Source organism: Bombyx mandarina, chromosome 16 (assembly GCF_030267445.1).
Source record: "Bombyx mandarina strain Sakado chromosome 16, ASM3026744v2".
In the NCBI taxonomy this organism is placed as follows: domain Eukaryota; kingdom Metazoa; phylum Arthropoda; class Insecta; order Lepidoptera; family Bombycidae; genus Bombyx; species Bombyx mandarina.
The window spans coordinates 2,925,664-2,939,718 of NC_143222.1; the positions used below are offsets into that span (position 1 = coordinate 2,925,664).

General features: G+C 44.3%; 1 protein-coding gene across 1 annotated transcript in view; it reads right to left on the minus strand.

The window, feature by feature from the left end:
* FASN3 (Fatty acid synthase 3) overlaps positions 1-14,055 on the minus strand; it is a 69,130-nt gene that overhangs the window by 8,539 nt on the left and 46,536 nt on the right. Inside the window, exons 25-32 of the mRNA XM_089734018.1 lie at positions 13,872-14,042; positions 12,900-13,030; positions 11,223-11,373; positions 10,140-10,311; positions 8,145-8,257; positions 7,591-7,752; positions 1,179-1,307; positions 231-313 (exon numbers count right to left, since the gene is read on the minus strand). Coding sequence (XP_089590144.1) covers positions 231-313; positions 1,179-1,307; positions 7,591-7,752; positions 8,145-8,257; positions 10,140-10,311; positions 11,223-11,373; positions 12,900-13,030; positions 13,872-14,042 — 1,112 coding nt within the window. The remainder of the gene's footprint in view (positions 1-230; positions 314-1,178; positions 1,308-7,590; positions 7,753-8,144; positions 8,258-10,139; positions 10,312-11,222; positions 11,374-12,899; positions 13,031-13,871; positions 14,043-14,055) is intronic.

The following is a 14,055-nucleotide window of genomic DNA, read 5'->3' on the forward strand; positions in this document are numbered from 1 at the left end:
ATCACCCTAGTTTTTCGCCCATAGGGGCGATCAGACATGATATGGATGTCTGACGATGGTCTTAATAATGCGGTTTCTCCGACATATATTTAAGATAGTAACTAAAAAAGGAATTACAGTTCAACTTGATGCCTTTAAGTATTTTCATTTGGAAGATTTACGCATAAATATATATAAAACAGGTTTTTTTAAATATAAATGCCGGGAATTAACTCTCTAATAGTAAATACCTCGGAAGGGCATCCACAGGAATTATCGTTGGTCTTACTGGTCCCTCCTCTCTTGGTTCCTCGTCGCGTATTTTGACAATTACCTGTTCGAAAACAAAAGTATACTTTCTGATGCATTTTTAATTGTACCTATTTGTATCCGCCGTAAGATTTCAATCCCGGAATAGCACTCGATCGATTGCACAGGACACTTATTTCATCTCCGTTACTGATCACTGATTCTTGTGTTTTTAATCAACAATCGTTATGTCTCAAGCTATGATATCTTGGAAACTAATTAATTGGATCGATTTCTGTCTTGTTCAAAATATATTAATTACCAAGTGGATATTCAAAGAACCATTGTAAATAAACAGGCTTAAAACTTAAAGACCTCGTAGAGCGTTACAAGGAAAACTAAAAGCACAGTAGAAATACAGCCAAGTTAGATGCGGAAGAAAATAAACCCTTTGTGGTCCTAAGACCAATGTAATCTAAGACTATATCGCCTTTTCGCATTAAAAGTGTACAATTTCCAAAAATCTTCGTAATTGAGTAAATATGCGTGAACATTTGGTATCACCGGTACTTTTCTCATCAATACTGTCAAAAGACGTAGCTTAGTTTTAATTTTTTTTTTTTAAGTTTACCTATATTTTCACTACTATTAACAAAATTAATACATAACTTTATCTTACTTTAAAAGACAGATAATGTAACTGGTAAAAAATAAAAAATAAATGTTGCAATTAAGATTTACTATTAAAAATATTATGTACATATTAAACCTTTAAAACACTCTCCTGTAAAATTAGTAAGTTTTGAGATTATACAGTTTTAATGCGAGAAGACGATATGTCCAATACGTTTGGACACTGGACCTCAACGGTTTAACCTTTCACTGTGTGAAACTGAAAGAAAAAAGCGAGATATAAAGTAGTAAGTTATGTATGGTTATGTTTGTCATACCTTGCCAATATGTTTTCCTGCGGCCATATAACGGAAGGCGGTTTCAACTTCATTCTTCTCAAACGTACAATATGTCAGAGGACGGACCGCGCCATTCATGATCCCGCTTAGAAGGAGATCTTGCAAGCCCTGTTAAGCAAAAAATAGAGTATTGAATTTTTTTTTTCTTATTGCCTTTGTAGGCGACGATTTGTTTCCGTCGCGAATGGACGTCAGCAATGCCAGTGGCACAGCCAAGCCGCATACAAATATATTAACTAATTATTTAAAAAGTTATTTATTATTATATTATTATATGTATGTCATTTTTTTTTTAAACTATCAATCACTCCACTTTAACTGGTCCCGTGCTAATTTCGTAAAGAATTTGTGTTACAGGTACCAGATAACGGAAATAAATGTAAGATTTTTATTATACACATACATATATTTAATGTACACCCATAACCCTGGAAAATACATTTCATATTCATCATATCTTCCCTTGGCGGGATTCGAACCCGCGACCCTCTTGTGTAGCGACCATGTCACTTACCACTACACCAGACGGCCCTTTAATAATAATTATTAAAAATAATTAAATATGATAAATAATTAATTAAAATAAATAATTAAAAATAATTATTATATCAGTAGACGGATCCCATTATACAGGGAATCCTAGTTTGGGGCCAAGTGTCCGTGTATGGCTAGTCTGCGGTTATTTTAATTATAGTAGTATCGAAGTTATACTTCTTTAGGCGCGTTATGAAAAATTGATGAGAGTGAAATTTTACAGTGCGCCGCAGGTGAACTTTCAGAACCGTTTTTTTTTTATTTTTTTTATTTTTCCCTACCTATGCTGATAGCCTTGAGAGGCTATTTCAGCTTCGCCCTAACGTTAGTAGGTGAGCTCGCGGGGCTCAACCGGAGAGTTGCTAACACTGACCCTAGCAAGAGCAGTGCTTCGCAGAATCTACCACCGGATCGGAAACGCGACCCACTGAGAAGATCCGGCGAGAAACTCAGTGGGCTGTGTCTATGGGTTAGTTCGCTCGTCGAACCCTTCGTCGCAAGCGACGGGTTCGACGAGGACGGTGACCGGTGCTTGTGGTGCCTAAAAGCACCGTTAATGGATCAGGAGGATCCGTAATGACGTGCTTTGGGCGACGTCGACGGTTTACCATTCGGTCTACTGGGTCGGGTATGTAATTTCCAGCGGCTACGATGAGAGGGTTCTCATGTCGTGCCGCCTTCTCAAAATGGCGCAGCGATGCCGACTGTAGATACTTACTAAGGGAGTCGAGCTCCAGGTCGTCGTGGAGATCCACATTCCTAAGGAACCAAGGCGCTCCGACGGCTATCCTGCAGAATCGTGATTGAATAACCTGAAGGGATTTCAAGTTGGTGCGGGCTGCGTGAGCGAACACTACGCTTGCATACGTCATGACGGGGCGTATACAAGTTTTGTAGAGAGTTACCTTATTTCGGAGGGACAGTTTGCTTCGACTACAAAGCATTGGATAGAGTCGTCCTAGAATAAACGCGGCGCGGTCGCGTACCGTTTTTATATGGGGACGGAATGTCATCCCTCTGTCGAGGGTGACGCCTAGATATTTGACCTTCGAGACCCACGGAATGGGCTGGCCAAAGAGAGTGATGGGACTAACGGCGGAGGTGTTTGCGCGCCTACTACGGAGTGGGATGCTCGAAGTGATGTTCGGAGGGCGACCCCTTTTGAAGAGCACCGCTGCGCTTTTCGTGGGGTTGATGTCTATTCGCCACTTCCGGAACCACTGTCCCAGGGTGGCTACTGCGATCTGGAGTCGCCGATGAAGCAGCGACATCTTCCTACACGAGTAGTAGATAGCCGTATCGTCGGCGAAGAGCGCTAGATGGGTCTCCGGAGACCGGGGTATATCATTGATATACAAACTAAATAATAACGGGGAGAGCGCGGAGCCTTGCGGGACTCCGGCGGTCAGTTGACGGGGACGAGAACGAGTTCCCTCTACTCGATATCGAAACGAACGGTTCGACAAGAAGTCTCGTATGATGAGCACGAGTCTGTCTGGCACTCCCATGTTGTACAGTTTATAAATTAAACCGTTGTGCCAGACTTTGTCGAACGCCTTCGCGATGTCGAAGAAGAGGGCGCCGGTCGGGATTTGTTTACGCCTATTTAGTCCTATCAGAATGTGCTCCGTGAGGCGGTGCACTTGTTGTACGCACGAGTGTTTAGAGCGGAATCCGAACTGTTCGTCAATGAGAATTTTGTCCGCGGTAACAAAATCCCAGAGGCGTTTCCTAAGGAGCCGTTCGTAAATTTTTCCTATCGTCGAGAGGAGACTAATCGGACGGTAACTAGAAGTTTCGTTTGTCGGTTTGCCCGGCTTATGTATACCGATAACGTCCGCTTCTTTCCACACCGCGGGAAAGATGCAGTGCGTCATAGCGGCATTTAAAATTGTAGCCAACATTGCTATCAGTTGGAATGGCAAAAATTTTAGCGCGCGGTTGTGGATGCCGTCGGAGCCGGGTGGGTGCCTTCCTAGGTTGGAGGTTGTGGATCGCGTCTCTAACTTCGTCAGTGGTAATGGGGGGTAACGCGTCCGAGGGCGGCAGGGAAGCTCTGCGCTCGACCTCCCTGTCGACTAACTCGGTGTGTTCGGGGTCCGCGTGTTGAGTGCTGGTGGTGCACTGCTCTTGCAGTGCATCGGCCAGCAGCTCAGCCTTGTCATCGTCATCGAATGCCGGTGGTTGGCCTGAAGGGCGTATGAGGGGAGGCATAGTAGCGGTAGTTTCGGATTTGAGAGTCCTAGCTAGTCGCCAGTATGCTTGGTGGGAGGGCGCGAGTTGTTCTAGATAACTATGCCAATTATCGTTACGCGCGTCGCTTAAGCGGGAGTGGACTTCGCGTTGTAGACGACGCATCCGAATCCGGTTTGAATGCGTGGGAAGACGATCGTAGGCCCGGATTGCCGCGTTCCTAACTCTTAAGAGATTCCTAAGATCGGCGGACAGTCTGATGCGGTGGAAGCTGTCCTCCACATCGACTTCTTTAGAAGATCTAATGATCGCGGAAGATATGTGATCGGTAATGATGTTTATGGATTCGACGGTGTCCTCGGGGGATAGATTCGAATCCGGGCCGTAAGGGAGGATTGGCGGAGCGGTGTCGGCTAGGCACGTGCCCAGCTTATTCCAATCCACCATGGTCCTCGTAACAGTGACTGGGTTGTGGGGGCGACCGAGCTGCATAACGACAGGTCGGTGGTCTGAGTCGAGCTCTGACATTGCTTCGATGGAACGCAAGCGCAGAGTTACGTTCCTAAGCAATGCCAGGTCTATAGTGCTCGGACGGAGCGCGATGTTATACGGATAACATGTTGGAGTTGGGGGACCGACTATTTCAAAGGTGAGGTCGTCTATAAACGCGTCGAGACGCCTACCGTTAACGTTAGTACGATGGCAGTTCCACCTAGTGTGGTGGCAATTTAAATCGCCTGCCAGGATGACGGAGTCTCCCATGCCGAACAGTGACTCGATGTCACTGCTCAGAAGGGGCTTGTCCGGGGGGAGATAAACGGATGCGATGACGATCGGCTGGTGTCCCGTCAGCGAGATACGGCACACTGACGCCTCGATATGTGAGAGCGAGGGAGTATCGAGAGGGACAACGTGCAGGGCCCGCCTATAGTAAATGGCAGTCCCGCCTTTGGAGGCGGTGAGTCTGTCATTCCTAACCATGACGTAATTCGCGACTTTCGGGTCGCGACGCGAGGGCTTCAGACAGGTTTCCTGCACTAATAGAATATCTACAAGATTATCGCGGAGGAATTCGAAAATTTGATCGCGTTGCCGCGCGAGTCCGTTAGCATTGTAGAATGCTAACGTAAGGGAATACGGTTTTTCTCTACCTTTTTGCGCCATTGGTTACCGGTAAAGATTTTATAACGTACGCGACACGGACTCGTAAACGTCCATGTGATCGAAAGCGGCCGCGAGCCGCTGTTCGGGGGTTACCGACCTACGGATAGCGTCAGCGAACGATCGCAGACGGTCGAAGTTGACCGCGGTGACGAAGTCACGCACGAGCGCGAAGTCGTTGGCGGCAGAGGGTTGCGGGGGACGGAACGCGGGCGCGGGGCGAGGTGCGAGCAGGGGCTGGGGCGCGGGGCGTGTCACGAGCGGGGGCGGGGGTGCGGTTTCCGTTCCCGCCTTCGTATACGGCAGCGGTTTTTTCCACGCCGACACCGTGGGAACTGCAGCCGGCACGAAGGCGGGTTTCGGCACTGAAGGCGCCGAAGTCTTTGGGCCGACGGTTCGGGGGGCTGGGTGGGTCGGACGTTTTCGCGGAGCCCTAGGACATCCACGGTAGTTCGCGGGGTGCCCTTGCTTAAGGCATAGGACACAGCTGGGAGGTTCGGTCGCGGTTTCCCTATCTCTAACGCAATCTAACGTAGCGTGATCGCCGAGGCATTTCACGCAGCGGGGGCGCGCGTGGCAATTACGCGCCGAGTGGCCATAGAGTTGGCACCTGTAGCACTGCCCGGGAGTGCCACGCTTGTGGGGGGCTTCGATCGAGATCCCGGATAGGCCGCAAATTGTCGTGAGACATGCGATCTTCTTTTTGGCCTCCGGGGTGGGTTCTAACGCCACGAGTATCATATTATAGGGCTGTTTGCCCCGCCCGCTGTGCATCCGGTGCACACTAACTATTGGGAGGGCCTGAGCGGTCAGATCCTCCTTAATGTAGTCTATTTCTAGCTCCTTAGGGACTCCGCGTATTACTACGCGGAGCTCGCGGTCCTCCTGAAGAGCATAGGTGTGGAAACCTATGTTCTCCTTTCGAAGGTATGCTGAGAGGGCCCTATGGTCGCCCGGCGTTGCGACCTTGATCTGAATCCCATGCGCGACGTTACGCGCATGGGTGTAGTTAATTTTATTTGCCTGAAGGGCCTGGGACACGCGATTCCACGCTGTCTTCTCTTGAAGTATCAGCGGGGGCGGGGCAGCTACTTTGGGAGCGGGCGCGGGCTTGGGACGCGGCGGTGGGGTTACGCGGCGCGCGGAGTCCGACTCCGGTGTAACTACTACTTTCGGTCGAGAGGCGGACGCGGATTTCGTCTGTTTTGTCGTGGAGTTCCGGGACTCCACGGCGCGAGTACGCTTCTTTCCACGTGTCACTGTTTGGAAACCATCCGAGGTTCCGGGCTGAGGGCTGGACGCGGATTCAAAGTCCATCTCCGATTCCGTATCGGAGCCTGAACTTGAGACTACGGAGGTCGCGACGGACGATACGAGCGATGACGTAATCGACGCGGGCGCGGGGGTGGGGGTAGCGTTAGGCGCTACGTGAGCCGCATCGTGGGAACGTGCGCTCGAACTTGACGCGGCGGCGGGGGGCGCGCGGCGTGCCTCCGAGGCACGGTTGAGAAACGCGGCGACGGACGCGGGGGGAGAGGGATTGCCACGAGAGGCCCTATACCTAACATACTCGGCCCTAATTGTCGGATACCTTTCACGGAGGAACCCGACAAAATCCCTGTCACTGATAACACTCTCACTGAGTTCTTCCATGCTTCGGTCTTCTTGCCCGGGGGGGGCGGCCCCGGGACTTTTGTTGAACTCGCCGAAAGGCGAGGCCCCGGATAGGATTTGTAACCCCCCTGTGCTGCAGGACAGCAAGGAGCAGGGGGGGGGAATGCCTATGCCGTGAAAACGGCAATCGGCGGGGAAAAGGAAAGGAACCCGCTCGGGCTGTATAGTGCTACAGCAGGCAGAATCGCGAGCGGGGGTCTAGTCTTGAAAAAGACTGTTTTTTTGGGAAGGGTTAGGAAATCGCTAGCCTGTGAGTGCCACAGGAAGCCTGAACGTAGCGATTGGTTTTGCCTTGAAAAAGGCAGTTGGTAAGGGTGGGTTCGCGGTTACAAAACTTTAGCGCACAAAAATGGACCTCGATACGCAGATCGCAAGCGACCAACGGATCGGCACGTCCGCACTACTGAATTGTACGCACGATGTATTCACGGTCACTACACTGTCGAGCACAGCTGTGAGTTCAGAGACGCAGCTCGCAAGCGGGCCACGGATCGGAAAGCACGTCCGCGCACGACCGAGTCGTGAGCGAGAATGTCAGAACCGTACCGAGAATTACCGAATTTATACGATGTCAAGAAAAGGGATGTCCAATATGCGTGTTTGAAGATATGGTGTTTAATTGTTTTTTTTTTTCCAAACTGACTAAAATTTAAATTAAAAAAAATTAAGAAAAAAATTATAACAATAAAGTATAACTTCTTAGGCGCGTACATAAGTACACGCACCCTTTTTTTATGTTAGAATAGTTATCGTTTTTTTTCAGATCTCATGTAAACTGAAGGTTATAAACAGCGAATCCAAAAAAACGGAGTGCAATAATAATACATACCCTTCTGAACTCGTCGCTCTGATCGAAGATGTAATCCAACATAATACCGTGGAAGGAAGTCTCCTTCAAGAAGAAGTACATCCCGATAGGCGTGTTGTTACTGATATCAAACTTTCCGATTTCCAGGAAGCGACCTCTGTACGTCAAACACCTTACCGAGGCCTGTGAAACGAGAATGTAATATGAATATTTGAATTAGTGAATTTTACTGGTGGTAGGACGTCTTGTGAGTCCGCGTGGGTAGGTACTACCACCACGCTGCCTATTTCTGCCGTGAAGCAGTAATGCGTTTCGGTTTGAAGGGCTGGGTTGCCGTCGTAACTATACTTGAGACTTTAGAACTTATATCTCAAGGTGGGTGGCGCATTTACGTTGTAGATGTCTATGGGCTCCAGTAACTACAAGAGGTCTTACCACCAGTAAGTCACACAACAAATGCTGTGCAAGAGTTAAAAATAAATGAAATATGTAAGAACTTGTAGAAACGAGTTAGGTTGGTATAAATAACTTAATATAAGGAGATTCACAACAAAAACCAAGAAACACAAGATTACCTGTAATTTCTCGTCCGACAATGAGTTGAGGACAATGTCGACGCCTTTTCCGTTCGTTTCTTTACGAACCATATCTTCGAAGGTAATGTCACGGGAATTTCCTATGTGGCTATCTGTTTGAGATTATAATAAAAATTATCTTTAGTATATTCTTTCCGATTCCTATGAAGTCGACGACTAGGACGAATTACTAGGCTGCACTAAAAGTATCGGGAATGGAATATTTCCACTGTTCCTGTCATATTAAAATCTTTTTAATTGAAAACTCCTTGGTTTTAAAAATCGAATACCATTTATTTATTAAAAAAAAAAAAGATTCTCGTTCTTGTCACGAGGTTTTGTCAAACTTGTTTAGTCGTTGAGAAAATGGAATTGACTCGAGAAAATTCAAGAGCAATGATTTATTATGACTTTCGAAGTGGTTTAACACAAAAAAAATGTGTGTTGACCGGATGATTTCTGCATTTGGTGATGAAGCCCCATCCAAAACCACAATTTATCGCTGGTTTGCTGAGTTTCAACGTGGACGTGTCAAGCTCAGTGATGATCCCCGTCAAGGTCGTCCAAAAAGTGCAATCACCCAAGAAAACGTTGATGCTGTGCGTAAGCTGATTGAGGAATTTTTTTTTTTTTTTTTTTTTGTTGCTCAGATGGTTGGACGAGCTCACAGCCCACCTAAGGAGTAAAGTGGTAACTGGAGCCCATAGACATCTACAACGTAAATGCGCCACCCGTCTTGAGATATAAGTTCTAAGATCTCAGTATAGTTACAACGGCTGCCCCACCCTTCAAACCGAAACGCATTACTGCTTCACGGCAGAAATAGGCAGGGTGGTGGTACCTACCCGCGCGGACACACAATAGGTCCTACCACCAGTTGTGATCGGTGGAAGATCGACATGTGACGTACCGCGAAATTCAGGCAGCTTTAGACATTGGCATGAGTCAAATACAAATAATCTTGCATGAACAATTAGGTGTAAAAAAGTTGTTTTCCCGATGGATACCGCATTCGCTCTGTGAAGAGCAAAAAGCGGCTCGCGTTACTTGGTGCGTCAGAACTCTCGAAAGATTCCACGCAGGATCATCAAATGCTGTCTACAACATTGTATCAGGTGACGAATCCTGGATATATGCGTACAAACCCGAAACAAAAAACCAGTCACGAGTTTGGGTGTTCGAAAATGAGTTAAAGCCAACAAAAATTGTTCGTTCACGGAGTGTTGCAAAAAAAATGGTGGCCACGTTTGTCTCCAAAACCGGCCATGTTACGACTATTCCTCTTGAGGGACAAAGAACGGTTAATGCAGAATAGTATGCTAGCATTTGTTTGCCACAGGTCGTTTCTGAACTCCGTAAAGAGAACTGCAACCGCCGCATCATCCTCCATCAGGACAATGCGAGTTCTCACACCGCGCACAGAACAAAAGAGTTTTTAGAGCAAGAAAACATAGAATTATTAGACCATTACTGCTTCATATTTATATATTTTTTACTTACTGCTTTATATTTTTTTATTATTTGTATATTTTCACGACCCGCTTGTTGTTAAATTAGTACCGAAAAGTGTAGACATCGCAAGGCAAATGGCCCCTAAGGAGGGTCCTTAGTCCTAGGACATCAGTTTAACTTTGAGTTGTATAGTCTAAAGGTCATCCCACCGTTCAAACAGGAATGGGTTACTGCTTGGCAGAAGAAATAGTCAGAGTAGTACTACCTACCTGCATTTGCTCAAAATACGCTAAACCATCAGTGATTTTTCTTAGTGGTATAACACGATTGCTCGGATCTTCAGAAAAATTCTAAAGCTAAAATCTTATTTATATTAATATTTGATTATCTTCACATACGAGCTTACTATAGAGCTTATAATAATCACCGTCATTCATGAAGAGTAACAACAATACTAAGACCATTTTCATTTTGATATTTCTATCTGAAATCATATCGCGTTGTGAAACTTATGCGCCGGGATTTATAAAGTGTTGAAAGTACCTTTGAGTGCTGGGAAGAGCTTTTTGATGAAAGCCCTCTTCTCCGCGGTACCGACAGTGGTGAAGACCTCGCAGCCGTAATGAAGCGCAACGCTGATGGCTGCTTGACCCACTCCACCAGATCCGGCGTGGATGAGGATTGACTCGCCGCGTTTGATTTGAGCAACCATGACCTTGATGAAAACGAAAGTTCTTTAAAAGCTCAAAATTCAACGGGTCGTAAGTAGTATAGCTCTGATGGATTATTCGAGATGATTCCACCATCTGTCTTTTTCAAGCGTTACCACCCGCCACTATAGTTTCCTTCGTTTCTATACTGCACACATATACAGATCCCCCTTACTGTGTTTACAGAACGTTCAAATAAAGCCTAAAATGGATTGTTTTGTAGCGGCCTGACTTTGTCAGTGACATTGGCAGCCTCCATGAGTAACGTTAACGATATATTTTATATCACAAGGGAATAAGTTCATTAATATGCCATCAACGGCAAAAACAAATATTTTTAATTTATTGTATGAGGTTGTGGTCTCTCTAATATTCTATGAAATTGCGAATCACCACAGACCAGCTGCGTGGGATACCAAAAAAAAAATAGGAACAGGAAAACTGAAAAATACAATTAATAATATGAACGCAACATCGAAATAGTTTGCTCAAACCCAATAAATCCAGAGGAATTGTTACAGATATGATTGGTTTACCTAAAAATTACTACGTGCTATTAAACTTTGCAGTGGACTGTATCTTTTTATAAACTAGTTAGTTCTGGATAAACAGGGATTGTATTTATTAAGCTCTAGCGTAGCAGTGAAAAGTGGGAATGTGAATGGTAAAATTTTGTTATTTATATTTACACTTTTGTGTTGTTTTTCTTTTTTTTCAATTAAGCTATAAAATTGGGATTCGAACGTAATTAATGTCTCGAATTTCTGGATTCTGGTAACAACTCAAAATGTAATCCGCAAGTTCCTTCATCCTTATAGTTTATTAAAAGTATTTATTTATATGCCAGTCGGATGTTATTGTAGCCATATCTGTACTCTGGGATAAATGAACAAAGATTTTCTATAAGGTTACCCACCATTGCATAATAAACAGTTCCGTAAGCGACGGGTATTGTGGCAGCTTCCTCGAATGTCCACTCGTCTGGGATGCTCCAGAGCAAGGCCTTATCACCGGCAGCCAAATTCGACAATCCCTTATTACGGATCATGCCCATCACCCGGGAACCGCTGTTGAGGTAATAAGACAAAATCAATCAAAGTCCATATTAGTCTCATTTCATAATTCATCTACACCGTAACGATATTTTATTATGGCTTATTTCAATTAATTGTTCCAATTGTCTTTTTTTTTTATAAAGGAAGAATTACTGGTTGCCCGGAGGCCTTTCCAGTTTCACCAGGAGAGGTGGGCGAGCAAAAGCTTAGCCAGGAGGGGCGAGATTAGCTAACAGCTGCCCAAGCGCCTCCAAAGGAGATCTAACAACTCAAGAGCAGTTGGTTCGCGAAGGAATCTACTACCGGATCGGAATCGCGACCCGCTGAGAAGATCCAGCGAGAAACTAGCGGGCTGATGTTTAGGTTAGGTTGCACGTCGAACTCTTTTCCGATTTCGGTGAGTACGATTACATTCCAATTGTCCTGCTCTAATGCGCTCGTGCGTTCGTTTATTAATTTCCTCACTGATTCCTATGCTGATTTAAAGCATGTGATTTCCAAAGAGGGCTATACAATCTTTATGGTTCAAATGAATTTCGCGGTTTTGCCACGAAGCAATAATGTTTTGGAGCTTGAAAAGGCGGAGCAGCCTTATGCAATACAATTAAGACTTCGACTTAATGTCGCCGAAATTTTACAGCGGTTCTCAGTTCTGATCCGGTGGTAGATTCAGCGTAGAACTGTTCTTGCTAGGCTAGATGTTAGCAGAGTCCCAGGCTGAGCCCCATGAGCTCCAGTACACGTCCGGGTAACATAACACCCCGAGGTTATGAGCAATAAGTAGGCAAAAAAATCGACCTAATGTTGATAGGTGACCTTCATGTTTTGATTTCTATTCACTAAAACACCATATGAACTGGCCTAACGATACAATGCAATAATTAATGTGTCAGTTGTGTTGATAGAAAAAAGTTTATACATATAGAGTATTTTCAACGGTTTTTGCAAGTGGTAGACATAATTAAACCTATTTTTACGGTTCACAGCATCGCATTTTTTAGGACTTAGATGACTGATCTTACTCGACGACATTTGAATATTGTGCTGACAGTTAGCACATTATTAATTTATTCGAAAAGTTGGAAAGAATATAATTACAGACAAAAAAAGCGCAGTTAAATCGTATAAGTCATGTTTGTTACACATATCGTTTTTTCGCATTGAAAGTGTACAACTTCCTAAAATATTCGAAATTGAGTTAATGTGCGGAATCATTAAAATTTGGTATCACCAGTATTTTTCTCATAAATACTGTCAAAAGAGCGTAGTTTAGTTTTAGTTTTCTTTTTTTAGTTTACCTATGTTTTGACTACTATTAACAAAATTAATACATAATTTTATTTCACTTTATTAGACAGATAATTTAATTTTAACTGGTAAAAAATAAAAATAAATGTTGCAAAGATGATTAATATTAAGAATATCACATGTTAATTAAACCTTAAAAACGCTCTCCTATAGAATTAGTAAGTTTTGAGATTATACAGTTTTAATGCAAGAAGACGATATAGGGTTAGTTTAAGGATATAGGCACATACTTAGCCGTTCGTCCGACAACTTCGAATCCCTGCACGCATTCTTGTGCAAGTCGCCCGCTGGCCACAGCGTCAACAGTAACACGACCTGTCGCCGTCATTATGTCACGGAAATTCAGAGCTGTACAGTATACCTTACAAAAAAAAAGGATCATGTGATAATTACAGATTAATTTTTATTTATTTATTGCTTAGATGGGGAGACGAGCTCACAGCCCACCTGGTGTTAAGTGGTTACTGGAGCCCATAGACATCTACAACGTAAATGCGCCACCCACCTTGAGACATAAGTTCTAAGGTCTCAAGTATAGTTACAAAGGCTGCCCCACCCTTCAAGCCGAAACGTATTACTGCTTCACGGCAGAAATAGGTGGGGTGGTGATACTAATCGCGCGGACTTACAAGTGGTCCAATTACAGATTAAGGATATCCAGCCACAACATCGCTAAATATATAAAAAAACCTGTGCTTTGTTAAAGTACTCCAGCACAACCTATCCTACGCTAATGATACTATGATAAATATCTTCCTTGAAATGTTAAAAATGACTCAAAAGCAAGAGCAACGTCACGAACAAATAAAACACAATCATTATAGTTTTTATAAGATTACTCTTCAAAAATTTGTACACTAAAGAAGTTGGGTACCCCAACACCCCCTTTTTCTGCCGCGTAGCAGTAATCCATTCCAGTATGAAGGGTGTGATACCTCTAATACAATACATCCGAGACTTTTAACATGGTCCTTAAATAATGAAGAAACGAAAGTAAAATGTTTTATTGTAGCAAGTTCAATAAATCCACTACAAAATTATTGGATGGTCAAATATTTCAATTTAATATGCTCACCATTACCTCTTTTTTCTGAACAGTACGGTTATATAAATAAAAGATTCGGTATGTTTATGTTGAGAGTAAGACTTTATTCTATATAATAATATAGTATATTTATGTAGTGATAAAAAAAAAAACTCACGTTTATGAGTATTTCGTCAGGGTTCTTGAAAACGTGGTTCGGTCTTAATGGTCCTTCGAGCCATCTCAATGAGGACAGGTCACCGATGGTGATCGTGTTCACGTAGGCGTGCTTAGCTTTTACTGTGTCCAAATCACCGAGTAAAAGATGACGATACGTACCCCATTGGCCCTGGAAAATGAGG